The 27,535-nt window shown below is 31.7% G+C and overlaps 1 protein-coding gene, 1 long non-coding RNA gene and 1 pseudogene across 3 annotated transcripts; all 3 read left to right on the top strand.

Moving 5' to 3' along the window:
* Positions 1 to 2,721: 2,721 nt before the first annotated feature.
* On the top strand, positions 2,722 to 5,751 carry LOC129901692 (uncharacterized). Of its 2 annotated transcripts, XR_008769907.1 has the most exons (3): positions 2,722 to 3,347; positions 4,310 to 4,360; positions 5,451 to 5,751. It is a non-coding gene; the product is annotated as an uncharacterized LOC129901692 (long non-coding RNA). The 2 variants fall into 2 exon arrangements; XR_008769906.1 differs by lacking the exon at positions 2,722 to 3,347 and having other exon boundaries at positions 3,354 to 4,360.
* Positions 5,752 to 9,889: 4,138 nt separating this feature from the next.
* Positions 9,890 to 11,414, top strand: LOC129899659 (mitogen-activated protein kinase kinase kinase 20-like; annotated as a pseudogene).
* A 13,198-nt stretch (positions 11,415 to 24,612) lies between these two features.
* On the top strand, positions 24,613 to 26,707 carry LOC129899461 (chaperone protein dnaJ 8, chloroplastic-like). Its single transcript, XM_055974440.1, has 3 exons — positions 24,613 to 25,102; positions 25,337 to 25,405; positions 26,279 to 26,707. Exons 1-3 carry the CDS (start codon positions 24,869 to 24,871, stop codon positions 26,456 to 26,458), a joined length of 483 nt encoding a protein of 160 aa, XP_055830415.1. The 5' UTR covers positions 24,613 to 24,868; the 3' UTR covers positions 26,459 to 26,707.
* Positions 26,708 to 27,535: the final 828 nt, after the last annotated feature.

The following is a 27,535-nucleotide window of genomic DNA, read 5'->3' as shown; positions in this document are numbered from 1 at the left end:
TTTGGTAAAGTTTATTCAAAATCTTGAATTTATACAGTGGATCTTCAAAAGCAAAATGTCATAAATTTCACCAAAACTTGTTCGTAAATTTCTCTTACACGTGATTAATTTTGCAAATTACCTTTAAAAAAATATTAGCCACTTTGTTTCAAAATACTTGTCATGTTTCGCTTTTCAAATATTAAACTTTGATCTTAGAAACATTGTGAATTGCAATCTATAACACTTTTTTGTATTGTTTCGAATATCAAAATTTTAATTTAGAAATATTGAATTAATCATCAAATCAAATTTAGCTTTAAAATATTCGAGAAGTTAACATTCGAGAAACAAAACACAATTTTTTTTTTGGGAAAATATCGAATATATATAAAGCAAAATAGCAAGTAGGTCTCTAAAGCTACATGTAATACAATTAACCAAAATTTTACTAAAATTGTCGCACGCATCAATTGAAATTTAATTAGGCGTTGTTGATTTATTTATTTTTCCTGATAGATTTTGGCGTCATATCAAAGATTATAATTAATGGAGACATGCCACGCTCCACATATGTAGTTGCTTAAAGTAGTAAAGCAAAAGTAGTAGCAATAAATTTGAAAAAGAGATGGACCAACCGAACATCATATTACATGACATGCATATATTAAGAATAGGCTAAATATATTATAGTTTATGTCAACTTAGATACTATGTTTTAAAAAAGCTAAGATACTAATTAATTAATTTTCGTGGTCATTCGTGGGCAAATGAAATGTTTCCATAGCCATTAAGAATGGAAATAATTATTAGCATATCTTACAATACTAGATACCAACTCCACTTAGCAACATGAATATAGGGAACTTAATTAGGTAAAATAATAATTTTACTGAGTATATGGCTGTAGCTTTCTCCTTCCCCACCAAGCCATTTGCTAATAAAGCATATAGCACTTAACTGAAAGAATTCCAAATATGGAGGAAATTCCCATTTTGCGTTTGTGGTCCTTAATTCCGCACTATCCAACTACTATGCAGAGGAAACTATATATTATATGGTACTGTCAGGTCAAAAAGAGAACCACCTAGCTTCATCGGGAGGAGCCAACAGGTATATATAATAAGGAGTTCACTCAGATTTCCTTCGTTGGAATTATATAATAGTGAAAATTTTGGTTGTGTCAGGACTTAGTGATCAATGACAAAGTATTAAGAATGTGTTTGGGACGAAGAAAATATTTTTAGTGTTTGATAAGTAAATACAAAAATATTAGCTTAAGAATATTTATAAATCTAGAAAAATAGTATAGGAAAGAATGATGTGTCACGTCCCGGGAGGGTACCCTAGACGTAGCCGGCACTCGAAGACCATTGTTGGTCCCCAAGCGAACCACTTGGTCCAATCACACATTCATTCAATCTCATTTTATCAACAGAAGACTCAATCACAAGAATACTATTCATAAATAAGGCCAAAGGCCAACCATCTATCCAATCAACAACTAGTAAGAATGAAACTAGACAAAACGAAACAAATCAACATCATCAACACTCTAGGCCATGAAGCCTCTATCATCAATCTAAGAGGTGTCAATGACAGGTTCATGGCTACCATAAATCAAATAAAGGAAAGCTAACTCAAAGCTGAAAAGATAACTGCGGTATCCTCCAGAAACAGGGATGACTCACCAACTAGCTGAAAACGAATAGATCCTCAATGATGCGCCTGTTGATGATCTCTAGTACCTGTCTCTGCATTATGAAATGATGCAGGCCCAAATGAACGTCAGTACGTGGAATGTACAAATATGTAAAATGACAGAATGAAACATGCATCAGGGTAGAATCAAATTAACTCAAAAGAAGAAACAACTCAATCAAAGATGTCCTAAGTCTAAACAAGAATATGATTTAGACAAGACAACTCATATACAATCCAATCCAATCCATTCCAAATCCGACTCAGAGTACTATCAAGACCTATATGGATTTATCTTATCCAACAACTATCACCTATGAGGCAGTGATAGTACAACAAACCGACGTTGTTGTCACGTCCGTTCATACCTTGATAGGGTAGGAACGAATCAACAATCATGGATCCATAACCAATTAAGTCCTATCATGTCAAGACAGTAATTTAGGAAACATCTGACTTTAAAGGTTCAATCCTCTCCACGTTTGGCGACATAGTTATTGGGTTTGAGTTATTACTTACTCTTACCCAATTCGATGCTCGATACTCCTCCTAAGACTCAATACTCATAAAACTCTATCCAATCAGTTCAATCTAGTCATTTCGACAAGTCTCATTTGGACCCTTATCAATTCATCAATTCTATCACAATCAAATCTTTCGATCGATCATACTATCCAATTAATCCCAATCACATTTTTCAAGAGTAGTTAGGATATGCATTTATGACAACATTTAATCCTATCCAAACATTTTCTCCATTCATTCAACCAATCTTTTGGGGGGCTAAATCATGACTCATCCAGACTCTAAATCAACAATTAAGGAGACTCAAAATATTTAAGCTTATAACAAAAATATGTATAACAACTCATACCAATCAACTCTTAGACCCAACTATGGTATAAGAATATTGTAATATAGGAATCAACTCAGATTCATGGAGATGAAGACATGAAGTATTTATCAATTTCTCAACTCATCAACATCAACATAACAAAATCAAGTTAGTAGATGTAAAAACTGTTATGACCCGTATTTTTCACATTAGGACAATTTGGGGATAATGGTAATAAGTCAAGGGCAAGGCTATGGTTGACCTTGTTGGATACAAAATTCTTATGACTAAATTGAAATGTGGAAATATTGGAAATTTATTAAGGGTAAAAATTGAAATTTCTCATGTGGAAATACCATAAAAGATTAAGGACAAAATTGGAATTACTCATGTGGAAATACCATAAAAGGTTAGGGGTAAAATTGGAATTTCACATGTGGAAATACCATAAAAGGTTAGGGATAAAATTGGAATTTCACATGTGGAAATACTATAAAAGGTTAAGGGCAAAGGTGGAATTTCAACTTGGAAATATTAGGAAAGGTGAGGGGCAAAATGGAAATTTCACATGGGAGCCTTAGTCATAAAATCCTAGAATTCTCTACACAATTTGAGAAAAAAGAAGAGCAAAGGAAAGAAGAGAAATCAAGAGAGAAAATCGGACAAGAAGACCAAAAAATTACCCCTTCAAATTTCATCCCAAAAATTATAATTTTCTAGTATTCCTACTAAGTCAAGGGTGCTCTACAACATGGTGTAGTTTTTTTGGAAGATAGGAGGCTTGTTTGGTTGATTTGAAGCTTTGGTAAAGTGAAGAAGTTGGAAGGAAAAGGTAAGAATTAATCCAATTTCTTTGTGTTATGAAGTTTGTTTATGTTGTAGTAAGTAGAGATGTGTAGAATCCATGGAAATATGGAAGTTATATGGTTGGATTTGGACATATGAATAAGTTATGTGTATGTAAGATTGTTGGCAAGAAGACTTGAATTTTTGTGTAGTATTTTTGGTGTAGTATTTGAATAGTAGTATGATAAATATTTGATGTTGAAAATGGAAGTTGGATGAAATTAATTGAAGTTGAAAATATGGGTTAGGTGATGAAATGGAAAAAAAAATAAGTTTGTATAATTTGTTAGTTGTTGTTATGATTTTTGGGATATAAATGAAGTTTATATGGTGTAAGTTGGTATTAAAATGGGTTGTAGGAATTATGTAATTTTAGTATGATATTATAAGAATATGGAGGTAAGTTATTAAAAGTATGGATTCTTGTTGTTGATTATGAAGTTGAAAGAAGGAAATGAATTTGATTATGAAGTTGAAAGAAGGAAATGAATTTGATTATGAAGTTGAAAGAAGGAAATGAATTTGATTATGAAGTTGAAAGAAGAAAATGAATTGTAATAGTTTTGTTGCATTTATGGAATTTTTGGGTGAAATATGGAATTGATGAATATTGAATAGTTTACTTGGAATATTTTTCACCTATGTTGGAATGAGTTGAAATTAATTATGAACATGAAATATTCATATTTATTTGGAAATGCAAAGTTTGGTTGAAAGTTGTTGCACTAATTGGAAAATTACATCAATTTATGTTATGGTGTGTTTAAGTTGATTATTGATGGAATTGGTGTTGATGTTGGCTTGGTTGTTGATATTGTGGCCGAGTTGTAATCTCGGGGTTGTCATATATATAGGGGAGATGCTGCCGAAATTTTTGTAGACAAGTATTGGAAAAATTGAGTTCTTAAAGTCTTATGAATAGTAATTGGTAAATGTGACCAATTGTAGATTTTGGAGGAAACGGAAATTGAACTTGGACAACCGTAAAAGGCCAAAAAGGTATGTAAAGCTTTACATTTTCTTCTCTTGGCATGTCCTAGATGTGATAGGATTGAATACGAAACTCGGGGATCACTCTACTCTTCGGAATCGACGTTCAAAAATTTCCCTTTTCTATTCAATAGAATTGAATTAGGTAATTATGAATAATTTTGGAAAAATTGTCTAAACTTCTAGATTTTGCACAAATGAATTTCGAATACTTTGAAACTCCTCTAAATAATGTTATGAAGTCTAACGCACATGATTTGTATATGCCACCTCATTTGACCGAGGTGGGCCCCACTATTCCGAATTTTCCTTCGTTATTCCGGTTGAGTTACGGTAGGTAGAATTTGATAGAAACTCTTTGCTATGCTTCCTAATATTATATGAATAATTATTCCGTTAATTCCCATAATATAATTTGAAAGTACGAAGACGATTCGGAAAATACTATTTTTACGTAAACCATTGTGATATCGGAAGTACTTGTACTATTATTATTATTATAGTTTCCTTTTATGATTTGTTATCGAAATTATGCCATCGAGTCTGTATAAATATTTTGTAATTTAAATTGCATTTAGTTTCTCACTACTCTATTCGTGCATACTGTAACCATTCTTTCACTGAGCCTGGGCCAGGATATGTTTTCGTGCGTATTTCTCTGCATTGTTCGCCGTGTCCCGACGTGAGGGGGCAGGTATGACATGTACATGGGGTGGTAAATGTTATGCCACGGAGTTATGCTGTGCCATGTACATATATGTTTGTGATATGATATGATTTGATATGGCCATCTGATATGATATGATTTGTTACGGAGATATTCCCTACTCTGATGTTATGATGTGCTGTGGCGCCAATGACAGGAGGGCGACCTCGTTTTGTTCACCGAGTCCCATAAAATGGGGCCGGATACGGCATATGTATTTGCATATATGATTTGAGATTATGAAAAGTATTTTGAAATTCTGAATATTTATTTTATTTTCTGTACATACTATTCAGATTATGATTTTATTTATTACAATTCATACTTTACATATTCGGTACATTTTTCGTACTGACCCCCTTTCTTCGGGGGGGCTGCGTTACATGCCCGCAGGTACCGAAGTTCGATTTGCTGATCCACCTGTTTAGGATATTTGCTGCGTCGTTGACAGTGCTCCCTTGTTCGGAGCTTGTATTTTGGTACTGACTTTATCTCTGTATATTTGGATATGTTGGTCAGGGGTACGACGGGGCCTTGTCCCGTCATATGACTATGCTATCATCTGTAGAGGTCTGTAGACAGAGTTATGTTGTGGGTTTTGTATATATGGTTTGGATTTTTGTGTGTTTTGTGACAACCTTTCAACTCTCGTGCGTATATCTACTTTTATGATATATTTAGCAATTTCTACTAATCACTACATTGGTTTATTCGAAAAGAAAAAAAAAATAGACTAATTTGGGATAAGGGTACGTTTGGGTGCTCAATTCGGGCACCAGTCGCGGCCTACGGGGTTGGGTCGTGACAAAAACTCATGAGGACATAGATCTATCAAGAAAACTCAATTCATATGATCATTCAACCAAAAGAAGATATAGGGCACATGGGTGAATTCAATTCATGTTATGAGCAGCCTTACATACCTGAATCTTAGGAGTTATTGGATAAACGTGTTGTGTTTATAACCTTATAGCTTGAAGTTTAGAAACCAATCTATGAATTTGTGAAGGAGATTTTGAACTTGGAGTCTTTAGATCTCCCAATATTGGAGAAATCCCGTTCTTGATCTTTGGGAGAAGGAGAATTTGGAATTTTGAGAGTATCTCTACATATAAGAATATTATTAGGTTGAAAAATTGAGAAAAATCACCTTTTAATAAATTCAGTCGATAATTTTGGCGAGCTGGAGGTCTCCTCGCCGAACCATTAGACGAGTCGCCAAAGGGTGTTTGAGCTCGCCTAAAATAACACTTTATGGAGGGTTTCGGATCCATTCGGAGAGCTAAATCGGCTTGTCACTGAACCATTTGGCAAGTCGCCAAATTGGCAGGTGAGCTCGCCGAATTGTCCTGTCCGGATATGTTTCAGTAAAACGATCATAACGTTATACTCCAAACTCTAAAAAATACAAATTTTGATGGAGTTGGAAAGAAGACTCAAATACCTTTAATTTTATATGCCATGAGACACCCAATTCGGTATATCCTAGGATATATGGTCATTTGAAGTTGACTATTATACGAACTCATTCTGAAAATTAGCCGATAGAAATTCTTTGGACTTGGCTTGGTTTTAGGGATCCCTTATGACCCTAAATCGCATTTAATACACTTTGAATACTTATGAATTGATCCTAGATCATATATATAATTTGAAGTCTTCGAGTTCAAGCCTATACGCATATGAAGAATAGTCTGAATCTTAGCGTAGAAATTTTGAGGTGTAACATGAGGTTAGAGTGAAAGTGAATTTCTTACGTATATAATTACTTTTCTTGTTCCCCAAATTGTTACGACCAATCCAAAATGAGTTTATAGGTGTTAGATGGTGTCCTGGTTGTGTCTCCCCAAATGAACAATACGTACAAGTGTCTCCCCCTATATTAATCTGCTCTACTAATGATCACCCTATGGAGCAATTGGCAGAATATCTTGGTCGGACGTATAAAAATATTGTTGAATATGATGTATTAGTAATGATGATATTATTAATGATGATATTAATTATGTTTATCTTAGTTATATTAAGATTATTTCTTATATAGTATGGTTTGATGTATCAAAAATAAAATGCATTGCTTGTTTACAAAAATATCCTTCATAAATATGGTGAAAAAGATGTGGAAAAGTTTTTGAAGGGCAATTATATATATCTTTGACCAAGCTAATATATACATTAATATCCCTTGCATTGCTAATAACATGATTTCTCATGTATTAGTTATACATAGCATAATACCAAATTGAGTGTACCATACAAAATATTAATAGTACACAAAGCAAATACAAATATTATTTTTTTGAATGCAGCCTACTAAATGACGTATAGTAATATTTTTGGGATATAAGTAACTTGTTGGTCATAGGAAAATAACAAAATAAAAAAATTAATCAAACGTGATAAACATTACTATTTTTAAACCATTTTTCTGAAAATTAATTTCGACAAATGTTATTGTACTACCAAGTTGATTTTGAACGAAGGAAAGAAGAACCAAGTTTGGGCTCTTATGGACTATATTTCAGTCTCGATCTTAATGGGCTTAAAGTAGTGTTGGGCTAATAAAAGCCCAATAACACCGTTATCGTTTAATTTCCTCCTTTTTGGTCGGTGATTGGATCTCATATAGTCATATGGTCACATGTGCCCTCTTCGGACAGCTATGTTGCGTTACATCAAATGTTTTTCTGTAAAGAAATTTATAACATCCAGCTTTGACATATAAGATTGTAATCTGGTGTTTTAATTATATCTACTACAAAACAAGGCACAAATTACTCAAATTAAAATATTATCATGATAGTATGTATATATTATTTAAAAGAAAAATCAAGTCGTGATGTTTTGCCTTGCTGTTAAAGGGAAATAATGTAGTCTCTCTGTTTCAATTTATGTGACATTTTTTGTCTTTCGAGAGTCAAACAATTTAAGTTTGACCTAGAATTTGCTTATGAATCTTCAAATTTTTTTGAAATGAAATTTATATATTTATAAACTACGTAAAAAATATTATAAGTCACAATAATTGACAATTCAACATATTTATAAGATATATGAAAAATTTACGATCAAAGATAAACTTATTTGAATTTCGAAATCCGAAAGGTCATAAATTGAGACGGAGGGACTAGCAATTATTTTGAGATTGTATCTAGTAAAAGTGTAAAATATGCAGAATTGTATCTTAACTTTGGTTGTTTATCGAACATTATTATATATAAGTACCTTAAAAATTTAGACATTCATATTAGGAGTGTGTGGAAAAAATCACACATTAATAACTGGAAAAAAAATAACCTACTTATAAAGTGTTCGACACTCATAATGATATGATGTCGTGTAACAAAAAATGTATAAATTTGGTCCAAAATAATTTATATCAAACCATGTTAAAAGTGTTTTATCCTGACAATTCACAAAAAATAAAGAATGTTGGTGAAGAAAATATTGGTGAGGTGTGAACACCAACGAATATAATGCAAACTTCATGAACTTTTTTTAGGTTCAAATGAGTAGTTTTTTTTTGACCAAAAAATCCATTTATGGGTCAACTCTTAAGATTAAGAGCCCGTTTGGATGGAAAACCAACTTAAAGCCCCCTTTTAGCTTTTGGACGTGTTTGCCTAATGCTAACTTTAAACCATAAAGTTGTTAAAGTCAATCAAAAATGAAAAGTTAGGCTTCCTAACTTTTTTTTTCTAAGTGCTTAAAGTTATTTTCTTTGATCATAGAAATTACTCTTATTTCCCTTATATTTTAACTAAATTCTCAAACTACCCTTTTTATTCTTTTAACCCTAAAATTCACATCATTTTCCTCATTTAAGCACTTTTATCCAAACAATCAACTGCTTATTTATAAAAATAACTTTCAACACTTCAAAGTTTTAAAAACACTTCATACATAAAAGTTACTTTTTTTAAGTCCATCCAAATGGACTCTAAGTATAGTTTTCAAAACTTAGAAATGGATTTGTCCCTCTATTTCTCTCCATTTAATATTTGTATATTGATGTAGAACTCAAATATAAATATTAAACCAAAGTGACAAGTCGCTCTATCTTTCCGAGTTGAGCTTTAATAATTTTTCAATAAAAAAGTCTAAAATTTCACCTTAATTACATGGTTCAATTTCTTTTCCTCTTTCTTTTGACAAAGAAATTAGTGGTGCCAAACAGTTATTGTGTATAGCGACATTATTGTTCATAATAATAGTAGTATTTCTGTATTTTTGGACTCTACCTCCCTCGAACAAAATGCATTTGATTAATTAAGAAGAAAGTACTTCTAACATTCCTAGCTAATGTTGTTAAAGAAGTCTGATAAATATCTTATTACATATAGTACAATATTATTCCTAATAAATGTCAAATGGATCTTCTGTACAAGTACGACTATGAAATATGAGTTGAACATATCAGTTACCTAAACAAGGCTTCAATAACTACTAGTTGAATTAGTATAGTTTCGTGCCTTAATTTGGTAACTTGAGAGACTTGAGTTTTATGATCAAAATTCCATTCATCGTACGTTAAAAAGGCACACATGACAGTTATTCCAGTTATCAACATATTTATTTCTTGCTTCTTTCATCTTTCTTTCTTCAAAGAAAGCAAACTCTAGTCTTTCACATATATAAAAAACTAACCTAAAATTAAAAAAAAAACTCAGCCCTAACATATATAACTTCTTTCTTTTGCCTATTTGGTCGTGTAATACGCAACTTGATTGCCAATTTTTTTTATGTTGTTGTTGTTGTTGGTTCGACGTTATACTAAGTAAGCCCTAATCTAATCTCTCTTGAGAATTTTCAATAGCTTTATTTTTGTTTTACTTCATATTTTCTTAAACTCTGGTTCATCATATTTTGGGAAGAAGGAAATTTGGTGCAGCAAGGAATGGAAAGTAAGAAAAAGATTGAAGTTGGTGAGCTAAAGAATGTAAACGAATTTGGTGATGGGGTTTCATGGTATAGAGGAGCAATGCTGGGGAAAGGAAGTTTTGGGTATGTTTATCTTGCTAATTTGAAGAACCCCAAGTCGAAAAATCGATGCTTGCCATCAGTTATGGCGGTAAAATCGGCTGAAGTTTCTGTTTCGGGTTCAATTCAGAAGGAAAGAGAAGTTCTCAGCAACATCAAGGGTTGCCCTTACGTAATTCGATGCTTTGGGGATGAAACTACGAGCGGTAAGAATGGTATGATGGCGTATAATTTGTTGCTCGAGTATGGTTCTGGTGGTACCCTATCTGAGAGGATCAACAAATTAGGTAACAGAGGGTTGCCTGAATTTGAGGTGAGGCTTTATACGAGGTCAATGCTTAGAGGGTTGAATCATATTCACGCGATTGGATATGTTCATTGCGATATGAAACCTGAAAACATCTTGCTTGTGCCGAATTCTAGCAAGGGAAGTATTGAATTTAGGGCAAAAATTGGTGATTTGGGATTGGCGAAGAGAGAAAATCAGAGTAAAAAGAGGAGATTGGAGCCTTATTGGAGGGGTACTCCGATGTACTTGTCACCCGAAGCTGTAGCTGATAATGTACAAGAGTCTCCTGCTGATATATGGGCTCTTGGGTGTATTGTGCTTGAGATGTTAACGGGAAAACCTCCGTGGAATCAAAAGGATGCTGAGGATGTACTCAGGAAGATTGGGGAAGGACATGAATTGCCTAAGATTCCAGCGGATTTGTCTAAGGAAGCGAAAGATTTCCTTAAGGGTTGTTTTGTGAGGAAGCCTACGTATAGATGGACTGCAGAAATGCTGTTAATCCATCCATTCGTTGAGAGTTTAAGTGATGACGATGGGGCGGAAGAACGAGAGGAGGTTGAAGATATAAATGAAGTTAATTCTATGCAATTGGTTACTGAGACTGACAATGAATTTTCCTATTCTCAAGAAGATTGGAGCTGCATTTCTGAAGAAGACTCCCTTGGTTACTGGTTGGAAGATGATACAGAGATTACAGAGGATGAAATAACCTCTTGTTTTGCTGAATAAAGGATGAGCATTAGGAGCTCTAGCATTAATACTGGTTTTAATAGTATGATTGATACATCAATGGAAGTATCTTCACAGAATCCATAAAATAATTCGCCGAAATGTCCATTAAAATTTACACTTCCTGCTGGTGTCCTAGCACTAGGTGGTAGGACGGAGATATGATTCATTTATTCCTTATAGGCTACACTCTCTGTAGATTTGATTCAACTCATATTGTCTGAATTTAATGATAAGTTTTTAATTCCGTTATCCTTATGGCTGCCATTTTGCTCTACCTTTTAACTTTTCTTTTTCCAAGTCCTAAATGCACTAAATTTTTGTTTGTTCATCCTTGTTTCTTCTTAGACTTACCATTTCATTTTTGGATTTCATTTGCATAATGAATGTGTATATGTTAGATCAGCTTCCTTCTATCAGACAATTATTGGTCGGCAAAATAAGCACTTTACATTATCTGGAGTATGCGCTTGGATCTAAACATTAGATACTAGCTCAAAGCATGTTTTTCTCTTTGTTATTGTAGCTGTTATATTAAGCGCTTAATTCTCATGCTGTTGTAGCAAGCTAGCTGGATAATCAGGAATCTGATGACCATTGTCTCAATGCACCGTGTTTCTAGTAGAAAATCTTGATAAATGTAGTGTTTTCAATTCATCACTGTCTGTTTATCTTGAAATTCATGAACTGCCTGATAAATTTATGAAGATTTCCATAACCAGCTTTTGAAAATATTTTTCTGACTGGAAGCCAAATGCTGTGCTTATCTGAAATTTCTTGAATTATATCCCAAATTATGTGCAGTGTGAAGGTTCTTTTACTAGCCCTACTTTCCGGGACTGAGGACACCTATCCCTTCACTCCTTTATCACGCTTTATGTATTTGCCTATCTATTTGAGGTCAGTAATAAAATACTTTGATGCTTTAGATTTACTTGTATGAAAGGATAGGTACAAAGAAGTAGGAAACTTTAGTAGCCACCTGTGTCGCTATGATTAAGCAGCCTATACAGTGAAGGATAGGAAGTCATTTTAGTTTAATTTAGTGACTTGAGATTTCTCCATTTGCATCATGTCATCTTTGAACATGTTGCAATAACAGTGAATCTTTTCATCTTAAATGAACATTATTACCAATAGTGTTAATATGTCGCACTAGTATACTATTCTCTGGATGACACTCACATGCCAAGCTCGTGATTTAATCATATTAGTTTTATCTTGTTGAAACTTGAAAGTGCAGAAGAATTCTATAAGCTATCCCTGAAATATTCGATTAGAATAAGAGAAATTCAAATGAAGTGAGTGAGCAGGAAAACTATTTAAACCTTGTGCTCCTTTCAGTTGTGAAGAACTAAAAGATCTTGCCAAGATCAACCCCTGATATTTTCTGTCATTTCAAGTTCTGCTAAACTCACTTCTCCTTATTTGCCTCTAAATTTGCATTTCAGTTAGTTTCCTGGTGTCGTAAGACAAAATTACTTGTGCAACCCCTAATGAAGTAGTTATTTTTAAACTGCAACTCTTAATTCTTTACTTAGATAGTGCTTGTCTGGATGTTGAAAAGCAAGAGGAATCCTTGTCCGCCCTGTTCTTCTTTAGGAAGGGGTGATAAATGATCATAGTCTCCTTACTTTATGCTTTATAACCCATTTAACAGAAACTTAAATGATATAAAGATTAGGGATAATGGAGAAAAATCAGCTAATTCACAATTGTTGCTGAGGCGGAAGTGAATTGCAAGCCTGATGAATGACTGAATCCAATGTTGATGGTGCTGCTGCTGCTGATGAGGCGCCACGTAACTAGAGAGTATTATATATTCATAGTGAGAAGGAACTACAGGTATTGCATCGATCTACTTCATATTCCGGAGTGTAGTTTCTCCCATATATGCATGCATTTTCTTAAATACTTCATGCCAGCGTGTGTTCTTGTTACTTTATGTACTTGGCTTGGTTCAAGAGAGATTAATCATGTGGAAGTTTTACTCACATAATGCACTACCAAGATTGAGTTTTCTGGTGAAACAGAGTTAGCATGATCATTTACCTTTCATTGATCAATATCGATCAATCAGTGAATATGAGCCTCAAATATGCCAAGGTATCAAAAGAATCTAAGAGATAGGGCGTATGACTATTGTTTGCTCTGGAATGTCCCACTATGGGGTAAAACGCTCCTTATCAAAGGTGATTCTATACTCAGAGTTCAAACTCGTGACCTTATTTATCACTCCATTACAATCTTTTGGCGGCATTTCCAGCCAAATTGGAGGCACTTCTTCAATACTTAATTATCCTAATCAAATTAGACAACTTCGCTGAAATGTACTTATTTCCATTTTCCAGGTCTGTCCAAATTGAGGAAGAACTAAAGAGAGAATTTGTCTTGTCCTGGCCATGTTTTACAAGATCATTTCAATTGACTCCGGTTTGTTTAGAAAATGTGGCTCGGCGGACTATATGTGGAGCAATTGGGCATAAATTGATACCGACGCCTTAGAATTTGGTAACCTCAACTCCATTTTTTTTTTTTCATGAATCCATTTTCGGTTTACGTATCCTTAAGAAACGGGTCTTTCTTCTTCTTTTTTACAATGTAATTCATTTTGGATGTATAACATAAAGAGTTTAACATCTATGTATAAAAAAAATTACATAATAAATCAAGTCACATAAAAGGTTATTGGTGATAATTCTATATTGCCTCATCACCAATTAACCTTAGTTTATTAATTTTGACCCACTGTTCAAATTTAATTAGAAGTTGAACAAGTAGTAACCTTAAAAGTCATCATTTTCCCTTTCCTCGAAGTAAGAATATTTTTCCAAAAGTTGCATTGCCAAAATCAAAGATGGATGTTACGCTCTGCATGCTTGCGACTAGGGTTGTACAGGGCAAATCGATAAATCGAACTAAATCGAAAAAAAAACCCAATTAGTGGTTTGGTTTGACTTGATTTGGTGTTTGGAAAAAAAACCCGACCATTATAGGGTTGGTTTGGTTTTAACTAAAAAAAGTCAAACCGAACCCAAACCGATCCAATTATAGATATACTACTTTTAAATTATGTTATACATAAAAATATTTATTAAAATGTAATTTATAAATATTTTTAAAATTTTTTTTATAATTTTTGTTTTTTTTCTTACATTTAGATGTGGACTTGAGAAACCCGTCTAAATAATATACAAAAAAAAGTCCATCTTATAAAGTTATATTATAAAGTTAAAACTTCAAACAGCGTTCTGCCTCCATCTTATATGTTGATATTTTGTACTAGAATTCCTTTTAAAAAGCACCGCTCTGTACTTTTTATTAGATACTATGAAAAACCCGAGAAATCCAAAAAACCCAAGAAAAATTAATATCAAAAAACTCGACTTTTATTGGTTTGATTTGGTTTATAGATTTAATAACCCAACACAAATAATTTAATTTGATTTGTAAAAAATCCGAACCAACCTACCCCGGCTTACAACTATCAGAAAGTTGGCTGAAAAGGAAAGAATCATATTCCCTTAAATTGTGGTCATATCACAATTAAAGAATTAGGTTCCAATAATATCTGGATTTTGCCCTTTTATGTCTCATCCAACTCCAAAAGTATCTGTTAAAAGCTCTCATTCAAAGATCTCCGAAGAAGCAACGTCGAAAATATTCCCTTTTTATCCCTAGAAACAAGTAGAATTAAGCACCGACAAGCAACAAGATCTTATCTTGTTGTGGTTAATTAGTTTGTTTTAAAAAAATAATTTCATGTTTTGAACTAGCTTTTAGGTTGAGTTAGAATCAAGATATATTTCATTAAAATAACGATGAAAAAGAAGCTAGGTGTAAAAAAAAAAAAAAAAAAAAAAAATCACCTTTTTACGCAAATATTGGAAACGCAAAATTGCGTAACCATGAAACTCCCCCATGAACCACATTAACGATAGGTCCTTATAAATTATCGAGTTTAACATACATGCTATTAAAAAAAAAGTAGATTACATGTAATTGTCTATATTATCTAAAAGATGTGGTGAATAACATGTTATAACATTAATATTATATTTGTAGGATAAAACTAATAGTCTAAATAAAACATACTTCCTCCATTTTATCATATGTATCTTATTTGAATGGGTCAGAGTTTAAGAAAATAAAATAATAAAATATTTTTTTAAAATTAGTTGGTCTTAAATTAAAAATATATATATAATATACCAAAATATTAAACATGTCAGGTAAGACAATGGAATTAAAAAATTACTAAATATAAAAAATTGTATTCTCTTTTAGACAAATTAAAAATAATATTAAGACACAAATTGAAACAGATAGGAGTAGTAATATCAATCAAATCATGCCTTTTCAGTTCCATTTTTGAGGTTTGGGCATATATAATAATAACATATATAGTAAAATCCCAAAAGTGATCGGCGCATATATGCCCTAACAAAAAAGTGAATGGGGAGAGTAAGAAAGAAGAAAAGAAAACAAGTAAATAACATGTACATTAATTCTGATCCCTATATATATATATATATTGATCACCAAGAGTAGTCACAATCTTTATATTTACAAAGCAATATCCCCATAATTCTCCATCCTTTTCAACAAAACTATTTAGCTTCAAGTAAGTTGTAAGAAAATGAAGAAGTTGGGTTTTGGTCCTCTTTTTGTCATCATGGTTTTGTTATGTGCAGTATTAGCCTTAACATGTGCTGCTTCTAAAATTTCTCATGATGCAGCAGCAACAAATAAAATTAGCAATGGCACTGCCCAAAAACAACAGCAGATTAAAGGAGTAGTAATTCATCGTCGAGCTCGTCCAAATAATAGTTCTGCCCAATCTCTCAACAAACACCCCTTCTTCATATTTGCCTCGATCGTCTCTCTTCTCCTCCTAACTATCGTCGTTCATTATTAATTCTATATATATCTTTTATTTAAATATCAATTAACTAAAAATTCTGGCGTTATGTGATAGTAAGCTTGTATATATATTAATATATATGTGTGCGAGTGAAATGATGTGTCTTTGTATAACATGTTTCTATGATATTTGACTTATCAGTTTTTTTTTTTTAATCCTTTTTTCTAAATTTCTTTACTTCACACATTGTACGAAAAGTGTGCCATGTTAATAAATTAGTCCTAAATAAATGAAAGAAGGAACAAGAAAAGAAAATCTTCGAGGAAATTAAATGTGTAGGCCAGTCCCTCACAATGATTTGGCTTCTCAATTTATTGCTTTTTGCATTTTTCATACAGTATTTATTAGTTATATACCCGTAATCTCGTATATATGTATATTTGTCACATACTAAAATTAATTTATATGTTTATCTGGAAAAAAAAGTATTATTAATAAATATTTTTATTCAAAATAAAAGAATATCAAATTTCCAGTTTGGTAAGAAAAAGTTAATTAAACTATGTAATTATACTTGTGCGATCAAAAATGTCACATTGAGAATTACAATAATTACAAGTTATTTACTAATTCTACATTATGTAATTACGAGGGCGACCTATCTAATTATTACGTGGTAGTTTCCAAATTAGTACAGAACAGTTTTCTCAAGATGGATGATAGCTTTTACGTAGTATGTTAGAAAAATATAAAAAAGAGTTAATAATTACATGGTAATTTCGCAGTGCCTTCCTTCTCTATTGTTATATCTATTAACAGCTACGAAACCCCATGATCCACGAAATTAAAGATTACAAAAATTTAGAAGTGTTTTTCATTAATCACCCGTAATTATATGCAATATTAGTTTAATATGATTTCTTGATTATGTAAATATTTATTTCGTTAAATAACATTATTTGGAAAAAATTAATATCTTGGTAATTATATAAAAATTATTTATTTAAAATTAAATATAAGCCCCAATTAAAAGTTCAGGATATAATCATACAAAAACCTTATTTAGGCAAGTTAGAGTGTATATTCTATCAGTAATTTTATTCAAGAATTTGAGATTGATTGACTATATAAATTTTCACATTGTTAATGAGGATTCAATCCCCAATCGATTAACTAGAAGTTGAAAGAAGGGAATTAATAACTAATAGACAAACTTCTATCCGCCAACTAATTGTATGGAGCTAAATTGAGAACCAAGAGTAGATATTTTCTCTGTATATTTTCGCATAAAATCTCTATTTATATCTAGATAAAAGCATAAGCAAGGTAAATCTTCATAGTTTAATAATAGTTTATCAGAAATAATCTTTTTATCTTCATAAGACATTAATATGACTGTGTACACTTCATTTACGAGATTACACTTAATATGCTATTGTTGTAATCTAACAAATGAGAAATTTTAAAAGAAAATTACTCCGTCCCTTTAAATTTAGCGTCTTAATTTAATTGGCCAAAAATATATTAATATAAAAAAAACTTTATATTTTGTAATTGTAAAGTTAAAATGCATATAATATTCAAACTATTCATTGAATCTCATAATTTTAAATAAATCATTTCATTTCTGTTAGAGATTTTTGTTTATTAAGAAATAAAAAGAGAATATTGACTTTAAGAGCTTATTAAATATAAAAGTTTGGGTATTTTTTAAATATAAGAAAGATAGAAGTCAAAAACGAAATAGGAGTAGTACAATGAAAAGAGTAGGTATATAATGATTCCACTATTCCACATCATACAAAACCAATGGCCAAATAAGATCGTGAAGAACCGTTCTCACTTTTCTCTCAAGCTTAGTAAACTAGCGTGCCAATTTTATTTAAACATTTAAATTATATATAATTTTAATTAAGTATTTAAATAATATATAATAATATATTAAATCATTTTAGTGTAAATTTTGATAAAATTTTTGTGCATGTTCTTAACTAAATAAGTTAATTATTTAAAATATATTATTTTTTTTAATTAAAAAAGTTAACTATGTCTTCAACTTTTTCTTTGTATATTTAGAAAGTTATAATCCTAAATGATTTAGGAAATCATTGTCTAAATAAATTTAACTTTTCTGTTATAGATTTGAGACTATTTTGAATCTATATATAAGGATTTTTCTTTTTCTTTTTTAATAATCTATATATAAGAATGGTAGTTGGGGAATCGTAAAAAATTGTACATAGAACATACAATTTTTTTAAAAAAATTACCGATAATTTTAGGTATGGAAAATGATTTGGATGGGTGGAGCGGGTTTGGGACTTTGGGGTAGGACGGGTTTGGGTTAATATATAATTGGTTTTATTAATTATTGGCAGAGCTAGCGTTTCAATTAATTTTGAAACAAATTCATCTGATAAAAGTTTTGAAAATATACAAAATACATGAATATGAATTGTACCATTCATCTTTGTTTTAATTTTACGTTATGTTAGGTGTTTGCCCTAACTTTCCTAGTATAATTAGGTTTTCCTTTTCCTAAAAGGAAAACACAATGTCTCCATATTTGGCTAGTCCTTTTTCTTATAGGAAAAGGTTAATGACTCTATAAATAGAGGCTTATTCCTTCTAACTTAGAAGCATTCACAATGTAGTCCTAAAGGGCTTTGAGAGTTTTGTGTAGAGGGAGAAACGGTGAGACACAAGTGTTACGTTAACACTTGTGTGAACCTCTTTTTATTCCGAGTGAATTGTGTGAGGTTATTTCTCTCGATTATTTATACTCTCATATTTATAGTAGATTGCTCATCTCCTCTTGTGGACGTAGGTCAGTTGACCGAACCACGTTAAATGTTTGTGTCTCTTATGGTATATTTCTCGTTTGTCTTCTTACTCATGGTCATTCAAGGTTTGCTTTGCTAGCTTTCGCATGACACATTATTATTTGTTCTTAACACGTTATAGATTTTTTGGAAGATACATGTTTTCTTTTTCAATTCATGAACCTATAATAAATATAATTTAATTAGAAGTTTTCTCTTTCAAAATTTTTGTCCTATAAATAGAGTTTCTTTTGTTTGAAAAGATAAGCACTCAAAAAATATATTTTTCCTTAAAAAACATTTGAGAGACATTGATCAAAAGGTGAAATCACCGATTCAAGAATAGAAGAGCAACATTCTTGAATGCTACTTGTTTTATGGCTTAGTTGAATTCCGAAGATAGAGTTGTCACGTATTCTTCCATTTTCTCGTGGGAGAGACTTCAAGTATCTTCAAGAAACGTATTAACATGCCTCTAAACCAAGCAAGTTTTACTTTGGATTTCTTGTACTTTTATCATTCTTTTCTAACAATTTGAAGATATTTGTCTCTATGGCATCCACATCAATATCCAATAGTGTTTCATCTTTGCCTAATTCTAATTTTGAAATATTTGATGGCAAAGACTTTCCTAGATGGCGTGAAAAGATGGAATTCTTTTTAAGACGATTGAAGTTGACATATGTTCTTGAGAAACCTTATCCTAACGCTTTCGGCTCTGAGGTAGCAACTGACGAGACTACTTTGATTAAAGAAAAAATTGGCAAGTGGCAAGATGATGATTATTTATGCAAGAATTATTCTTGGAGGAATGTCCAATAAATATTATGATCAATATTATATGAAGTGTAAATTTGCTAAGGAGATTTGGGATACATTTCAAGGTATTTATTTGGCAGAAGAAGCAAGTTCAAAGAAATTTCTTGTTTCAAATATATGAAATTCAAAATGGTTGATGACAAGTCAATTACTGAACAAGTACAAGAATTTCAACTTATAGCTAACAAAATTGCTATATCTGAAAGTGCTTTTGATGAAACTTTCATGTTGGTGCTATTGTCTCAAAACTTCCTCCGTCTTCAAAAGAGTACAGAAGCAAACTCTTACACAAGAAGAAAGATTTGACTCTTGAACAATTGTTGCACCACTTGCAAATTGAACAAAAGACATGATATCGTGACAATAAAAATTTGAAGGAACCCATCATGAAAGCTCATGTTGTTGAAGACAAATCTACCGAGAAGTTATCATTGCCACAAAATTGATCATTATGCACGTGATTGTAAAATTCTTAAAGCTGAAAGAAAGAAAGAAAAATTAAATAATAATGGAAAAAATGACCTTGTGTCAATGGTTATAGAAATATTTGTAGCAGGAGATCAAGCGGAATGGTGGATAGACACTGGCGCAACTCGTCATGTATCAGGTGATCGAAATACTTTCATGACATATGAATTAGTGGGGGGGGGTGATAAAATATTGCATATGAAAAACTCGTCCTTTGCTAAAGTTGTGGGAATAGTAAGTGTTGAACTGAAGTTCACTCCGAAAAGATGGTCACATTGATGGACGTATTGCATGTTCCTGATATTCGAAAAAATTTGATGTCAGATACGCTTCTTTCGAAGCATTGTTTTGAAATGGTTTTTGAGACAGATAAATTTATTTTGTCTAAAAAAGGTATGTTTGCTGGAAAAGATTATGCTACAAATGGAATGTTTAAACTCAATATTGAAAATGAAAATATTTCTGCTTATATTGTGAAGTCTCTAGATTTATGGCATGAATATCTTGGTCATGTAAATTTTAGATCTATTCAACTTATGGTGAATAATAGATTAATAAAGTTTGTGGAAGGGGTCATACTACTAAGTGTCTTATTTCTAGTAATGCAAAATAACAAAGAAGCCTTTTAAGACAGTTGAAAGGATATCCACACTTTTAAAATTGATCCACACTGATATTTGTGAGATGAATTATTTGTCACATCATGAAAAGAAATATTTTATCACTTTCATTGACGATTACTCAAGGTATACATATGTCTTTTCATCAAAAATAAAAGATGAGGCATTTGAGACTTTCAAAACATATAAAGCAGAAGTTGAAAATAAATTGAGTTCGAAGATTAAATCAATTAGATCTGATAGAGGTGAAGAGTATTTAAAATCAGATTTTATTGAACTTTGTGAAAAAGAAGGCATTGAAAAACAATTGACAATGGTGTAGCAGAAAGAAAAAATAGAACTTTTATAGAAATGGTTAACACTATGCTTTATGAATCTGGTATGACTGAAAATTTATGGACTAAATCCTTATTTTCAGCCTGTCATATTTTGAATCGAATTCCTTCCAAGAAACATATTGCATCTCCTTATGAACTTTGAAAGAATCAAAAGCCAAATATAATTTACTTTAAAGTTTGGGGTTGTTTGGCTCATGTTAGATTATCAAACAACATATGCCTAAAATTGGTTACAGAGGAATAGATTGTGTGCTTATTGGTTATTCACAAACCAGTAAAGCTTACAGATTCTTAAATCTTGAAACCCCAAGCCCTCACACAATTATTGAATCATTACATGCTAATTTTTTGAGCATATATTTTCTAAGAAAATTTTTTTTTGAAAGAAGATGTAAGTTCTTCTATATCTCCTCTTAAAAGGAAAATAGTTGAGCCTTTGGAAGAAAGCTAACCAAGGCGTAGTTCAGGATCTGCTAAATCAAGAAACTTTGGACCTGATTTTCAAGCTTATTTAATTGAAAAAGATTCTGAAAGTTATGCTGAAGCAATGTCTTCAGATGATGCTCATTTCTGGTGTGAAGCTATTGATGATGAAATACATTCTATTTTGTCAAATTATACTTGAATTTTATCAGATATTCCTTCGGGATGTAAATCAATTGGTTGCAGGGGGATTTCTAGGAAGAAAATAAAATCAGATGGTACGTTAGATAAGTACGAAGCTCGCTTGATAGCTAAAGCGTTTACTCAGATGAAAAATGTTGATTATTTTGATACTTTTGTACCTGTTGCTCGGATGACCTCTATTCGTCTCTTGATTGATTTAGCAGCAATTCATGATTTTGTAATTCATCAAATTGATGTGAAGATTGCATTTTTGAATGGAGATCTAGATGAGAAATTTTACATGAAACTATCAGAAGATTTTGTCATTACTAGTCAAAAACATAAGGTTTGTAAGTTTCTTAAATCTCTCTATGGATTAAAACAAGCTCGGAAGCAATGTCATGAGAAATTTAGAAATGTTATACTTTCTAATGGGTACTTAATCAATGGAGATGATATCTGCATATTTAATAAATTTCAAGAAAATTTTAGTGTTATAATATGTCTTTATGTAGATGATATGTTGATCTTTGGAATAGATATTGAAAAAGTCAGAGAAACAAAATCTTTTCTAACTTCTCAATTTGAAATGAAAGATCTTGAAAAAGCTGATTTGATTTTGGATATTAAAATCAAAAGATCATCTAATGGTTTGACTCTTACTCAATCAAGTTATATTAAGAAAATTTTAAAGAGGTTTGGTCACTTTAACGACAAACCTGCTCCTACACCATTTGATCCTAGCATCAAATTAATGTAAAATTTTAGTGATGTTTTTGATCAACTGACATATTCTTAGATTGTTTAGAGTCTTATGTATGCCATGCATTGTATCAGACCAGATATTGATTACACAGTAAGAACTTTTAGCAAGTTTACTAGTAATCCTGGAGTTGAACATTGGAATGCCTTAATTCGCGTTTTAAGATATCTGAAGGGTACGATTAATGTAGTTCTTGAAGGCTATAATGATGCTACTTTGAATTTTGATCCAAATGATTCTAAATCTATTACTATTTGGATTTTTAGTTTGGCTGAAGCAGCAATCTCTTTGAAATCAAAGAAGCAAACATGTATTAATCATTCAACCATGGAGTCAGAATTTATAGTTATGTCTTCCGCTGGAGAAGAAGTTGATTAGTTGTGAAGTATGCTAATAGACATTCCTTTGTAGAGTAAGCCAGTACCATCTTTGACTATCTATTGTGATAATCAAGCTGCTATATTTCGGGCTTCAAATAATTGTTACAATGGCAAGTCAAGACAAGTTCGTCTCAAACACAATCATGTGAGAAGATTATTGGAGGATGGCATAATATCGCTTCAATATGTTAAGTCCAGATTTAATTTAGCAGATCCTTTGTCTAAAAGGTTATGCAAAGAGTTAGTTGTGGAAACTTGTAATGGAATGGAAATAAAGCCTGCTATAAATTAATTGTACTTTATGATAACCCTAAATGATGTAATCTTGGATTCAAAGGAAAAAATAAGTTATAATTGTGAAGCACATCAATAAAAAATTTATTTTTTAAAAAGAGTAAATAGATGTGCATGATTGAGATTCTTTTCTCATAATAAATCTATAAGACCGATCTCAGTTGGAGTTAGTCATAAAACTCTTGATAGATTTACCAATATTCCTACTAAAGAGAAGGATGAGATTATATTCTCTTAATAAGTCTATAAATCGGTTTTGATTAGAGTGTGTAGGAATACTCTTGATAAATTTACTGATACTTTGCTGTAAAGGAGGATGAAATTAATTTCTCTTAATGAAATTCATAGACTATTTGATCGGACTATGCAAAGTTACTCTTGATGAATTCACCGCATTAAGTGCGAAGTGGAGGCCGCTTCATTAAGATTTTAACAGAAAAATCTTAAAGCACTTAGCTAAAAGGATTCAGTACACATGGTCGTAAGCTGTCAAAGGATTTCGATTTTCACCAGAACATAGTGATATGCATGGAGTATCTTTCTACTTCATTCAATGAACCACTTAGTTCAAGATTCGTTCACTAAGTAGTCAATGATTTAGAAAGTCTTTCTTAGCTAATGGTTCAAGTCCAAAAGACACCATTATTAATGCATAATGCTAGATTAATGTCTCAAAATATGTTTTGATTTTTTCAAAGATAAAAATGTTTTTGAAACAAGTGGGGGATTGTAAGAGCTAGTGTTTCAATTAATTTTGAAACAAATTCATCCGGTAAAAGTTTTGAAAATATACAAAATACATGAATGTGAATTGTAACAATCATCGTGGTTTAATTTTACGTTATAGATCTTTTGGAAGATACATGTTTTCTTTTTCAAATCATGAACCTATAATAAATATAATTTAATTAAAAGTTTTCTCTTTCAGAACTTTTGTCCTATATAGAGTTTCCTTTATTTGAAAAGATAAGCATTCAAAAAATATACTTTTTCGTGAAAAATATTTGAGAGACATCGATCAAAAGGTGAAATCATCAATTCAAGAATAAAAGAGCAACATTCTTAAATGTTATTTGTTTTGTGGCTTAGTTGAATCCCGAAGATAGAATTGTCATTTATTCTTCCGTTAGTTTATGGGAGAGACTCCAACTATTTTCAAAAAATGTATTAACGTGTCTCTAAGCCAAGCAAGTTTTACTTTGGATTTCTTGTACTATTATCATTCTTTTTCTAACAATTATTAGGATAGCCAATAGAATAATGACACGTCATTAATAAAAAAATTTAATTGAGATTAGTATTAGTAAGGGCAAAGAAGACACAAAAAGTTAATGCGGGGTATTTTGGTCCAATAAGTAGACGAAGAGTACTTTTTATACTAATTCACATAGTTAAAAAGGTATTTTAGGCCATTTTTTGTTTTGTATTTGACCATATAAGCCTTCTTAAAACACAAAGATTGACACGTCACCTCCTAATACCAGGTACCCTCTCACGTACCATTCTTTGGCTTATCCCTTTTACTTCTCTTTTACATTTATTTAAACAGAGTCTGCTTAACGCAAGTAAACATTTTCATATTCAACATTGTTTTTCAATTCTCCTCCTCCATCTTGTTGACCTTTATATCAACAATTATTATTCCGCTTAATAATATATTACTCCCAAAACAGTCTCATTCACATTTGGTTTGCCGTATTTGATCCGGTCTTGTTGAATATTTCTATTAATTCATAATCTATTTAAACACCGTGTTCTGGATTTCCTTATAATCACACTAAAATTCAATTGTTCTACGAAAAATACCTGCGTAATTTGTAAGAGGAAAAGAATTCAATGGCGACTGCTATGGGATTGCTGAGGAATGTTGGGGGTTGTGGGTCTGCCTCTGCTTCTTGGATTCGTTTGAAGAATTGCTCGAATAAGAGGACGAAGAGGAGTGAAAATATTAGATTTAAGGTTACTTGTGTTTATTCACCTTCTTTGAGTGATCCTTACAAGACCTTGAGGATTCAACCTGATGCTTCCGAATCTGAAGTCAGAAAGGCTTTTAGACAGCTTGCTCTTCAGGTATATATTTTCTCTCTTCTGTTATATGTTTGATATAAAAAATCATATCCGTAATTCTAACAACAAGGTGGAGGAAGGGAAACAGTGAGGGATTACAAGGTGTAATCGAATTCTCACTAAAATTGAATTCTCATTTGATAAAATAAAATTCAGGTAATCAACCAATTGAGTTACTAACGAAATTTAGGTGTTAGACATTGTTAATTAACGAAATTTTGTTTGATTGAATTTCAGTATCACCCGGATGTGTGCAGAGGAAGTAATTGCGGCATCCAATTCCACCAAATCAATGACGCATACGATGTAAGTTTATTACTGTAATTAACATTTCTTTTAATTCCATATTATCCTAGTTTTTTAATTAATTTATTTCGTGTTTTATAGTAGTTATAAAATTGTGGATAATATGTTGGATTTAGCTTTAATGTTAATTCAAATAAAAGAAGTTTAGTGGATTAAGCAGAGAATATAGGAACCAAATGAAAGAAGACTGAGGAAGATAAAGCTTGGATTCTTGATCGTGAGATTTGTATTTTATATAATACTCCTCCTAATCTATCCTTATAATAATAGTGATAAAGAAAAGTGGGTTTTCATTTACTTCACTAGATGAACTTCAAGTGATTAGAAAACTTTATTGATCCGTAAACAAATACTTTAAGTAGGTTTCAATCAATTCATCCTTGGGTTGTTTAATCTTGTAGGGAACCTGCGAACTTTTTTTAGGCAAAAAGTCCTTTTCACTTTTGTTAGAAAGTTGAGAGGTGCCAATTACGTTATCTAATAATATGTCACTATCCTATTTTCAATTATTACATACTAGAACTTGTTTGTAGGTCCCTTATTTCAATAATTTGGAATCATGTTTGGTTCCGATATGGGTTGTTTGATCTTCTTGTATAGTATTGGACATTTCAAACTTTATGAACTTAACTTTTCAAATTAAATTAGGCTTAGAATCAATTTTTCTTATCGTGGAATCAGAGTTAGATCTATACAAACTCATGATTTATCCGATGTTGTGCCCCATTTTATAGTGTCCGGCCCCAAAAAATTTCAGCTCTAGGCATGTGAGGGTTAATGAGTTCCACGTCCATTTTTGGACAATTCTTACCTCATGAATTTCATATTTTTTCTCACTTTAGTTCTGTTCTGATGTGTGATTTTTGGATGCAGACTGTGATGAGTAACTTGAGAGGTGAAACAAAGAGTGCAGAGATGGAAATTTACGAGGAAGATGATGATGAATCCATGAGAGGAGTGAATGATCCAGATTATGATATGTGGGAAGAATGGATGGGATGGGAAGGAGCTGGCATCCGGGATTATTCTTCTCACATCAACCCTTATATATAATTTTTTTTTTAATAAACGTGGTGTATGGATCAGCTCACGTGCTCATTTTACATATTATCTTTAATTTGGATCGTAATGTTTCTGTCAAATACCGAAAAACCCATCCATCTTCTTCTACTCAAAGATGGTTTGAGGTTTCTGTACATGCTCAATGGAGGGAGTTGTATATTTTGTACATAGATGGAAGTCGTTCCTCCTCTGTATTTATCAATTATAATGATGCAATGATATCAATGAGAAGTTGTATTACTGGAAGATATTATTTTGTGTTGTTTCCTAAGATAATTACAAAGATTACAGCTTTGGGAACTTTTAATTACTCAATGTTTATCTAAATGGAATAGGTCGATACGAATTGAATAATGAGCTGAAATCCAAGAAGTTCAATTTGTAATTAATCAAGTAAAAATCGACATTCTGAATGACTCAAATTTGTGGATTTAGTCAATTTTAGGCAGATTAAAAAAGTTTAAAAAATTAATTCTAAAATTGCCTAATGCACCCTAATTGTCGTAGCCTAATCTAGTTATTCGCTGATGTTATGATTGTTAACTCCCGTATTAAAGTTAGTAAATCAGAAAATTATTAAGATGAAAAGCAATGAAACTATCTGAGTCCACAGAAATCACTGTGTATCCTTAAGAAATTTAATCCCTTCACTATATCCGAGGTTGTGGATTATTTCCTCTCAGGATAAAATGGATAACCTATTAAAGAAGTAGCGGTACCTCAAATTTCAATAACTTCAGCGAACTCAAAATGTAGCAACGAATTCACACAAAGACTCTATTTTTATTTGTAAGAAAATGTATGCAGAAAAAGAAGCAAATTTCATTTTTGAAAAATGAGAGAAAACCTTCTATTTATAGTCAACAAAGGACAGTATGAAAAGGTGTTTAATGTGCCTTATCGGAAAGGTCACAACCATTTGGACAAGGCACAATCTTTCGAAAAGATCACAATCCTTTGAAAAGTTACGACCCTTCAAAAAAGTCACAACTCTATAAAAAAATCACAACCCTTTACTTTTGATTCGCACTAATTAAAATCCAACGATGATGTGTGGAGCGTTCATTT

This window comes from Solanum dulcamara, chromosome 8 (genome assembly GCF_947179165.1).
Source record: "Solanum dulcamara chromosome 8, daSolDulc1.2, whole genome shotgun sequence".
Classification (NCBI taxonomy): Eukaryota; Viridiplantae; Streptophyta; class Magnoliopsida; order Solanales; family Solanaceae; genus Solanum; species Solanum dulcamara.
This window is presented reverse-complemented; position numbering and strand designations above follow the sequence as displayed.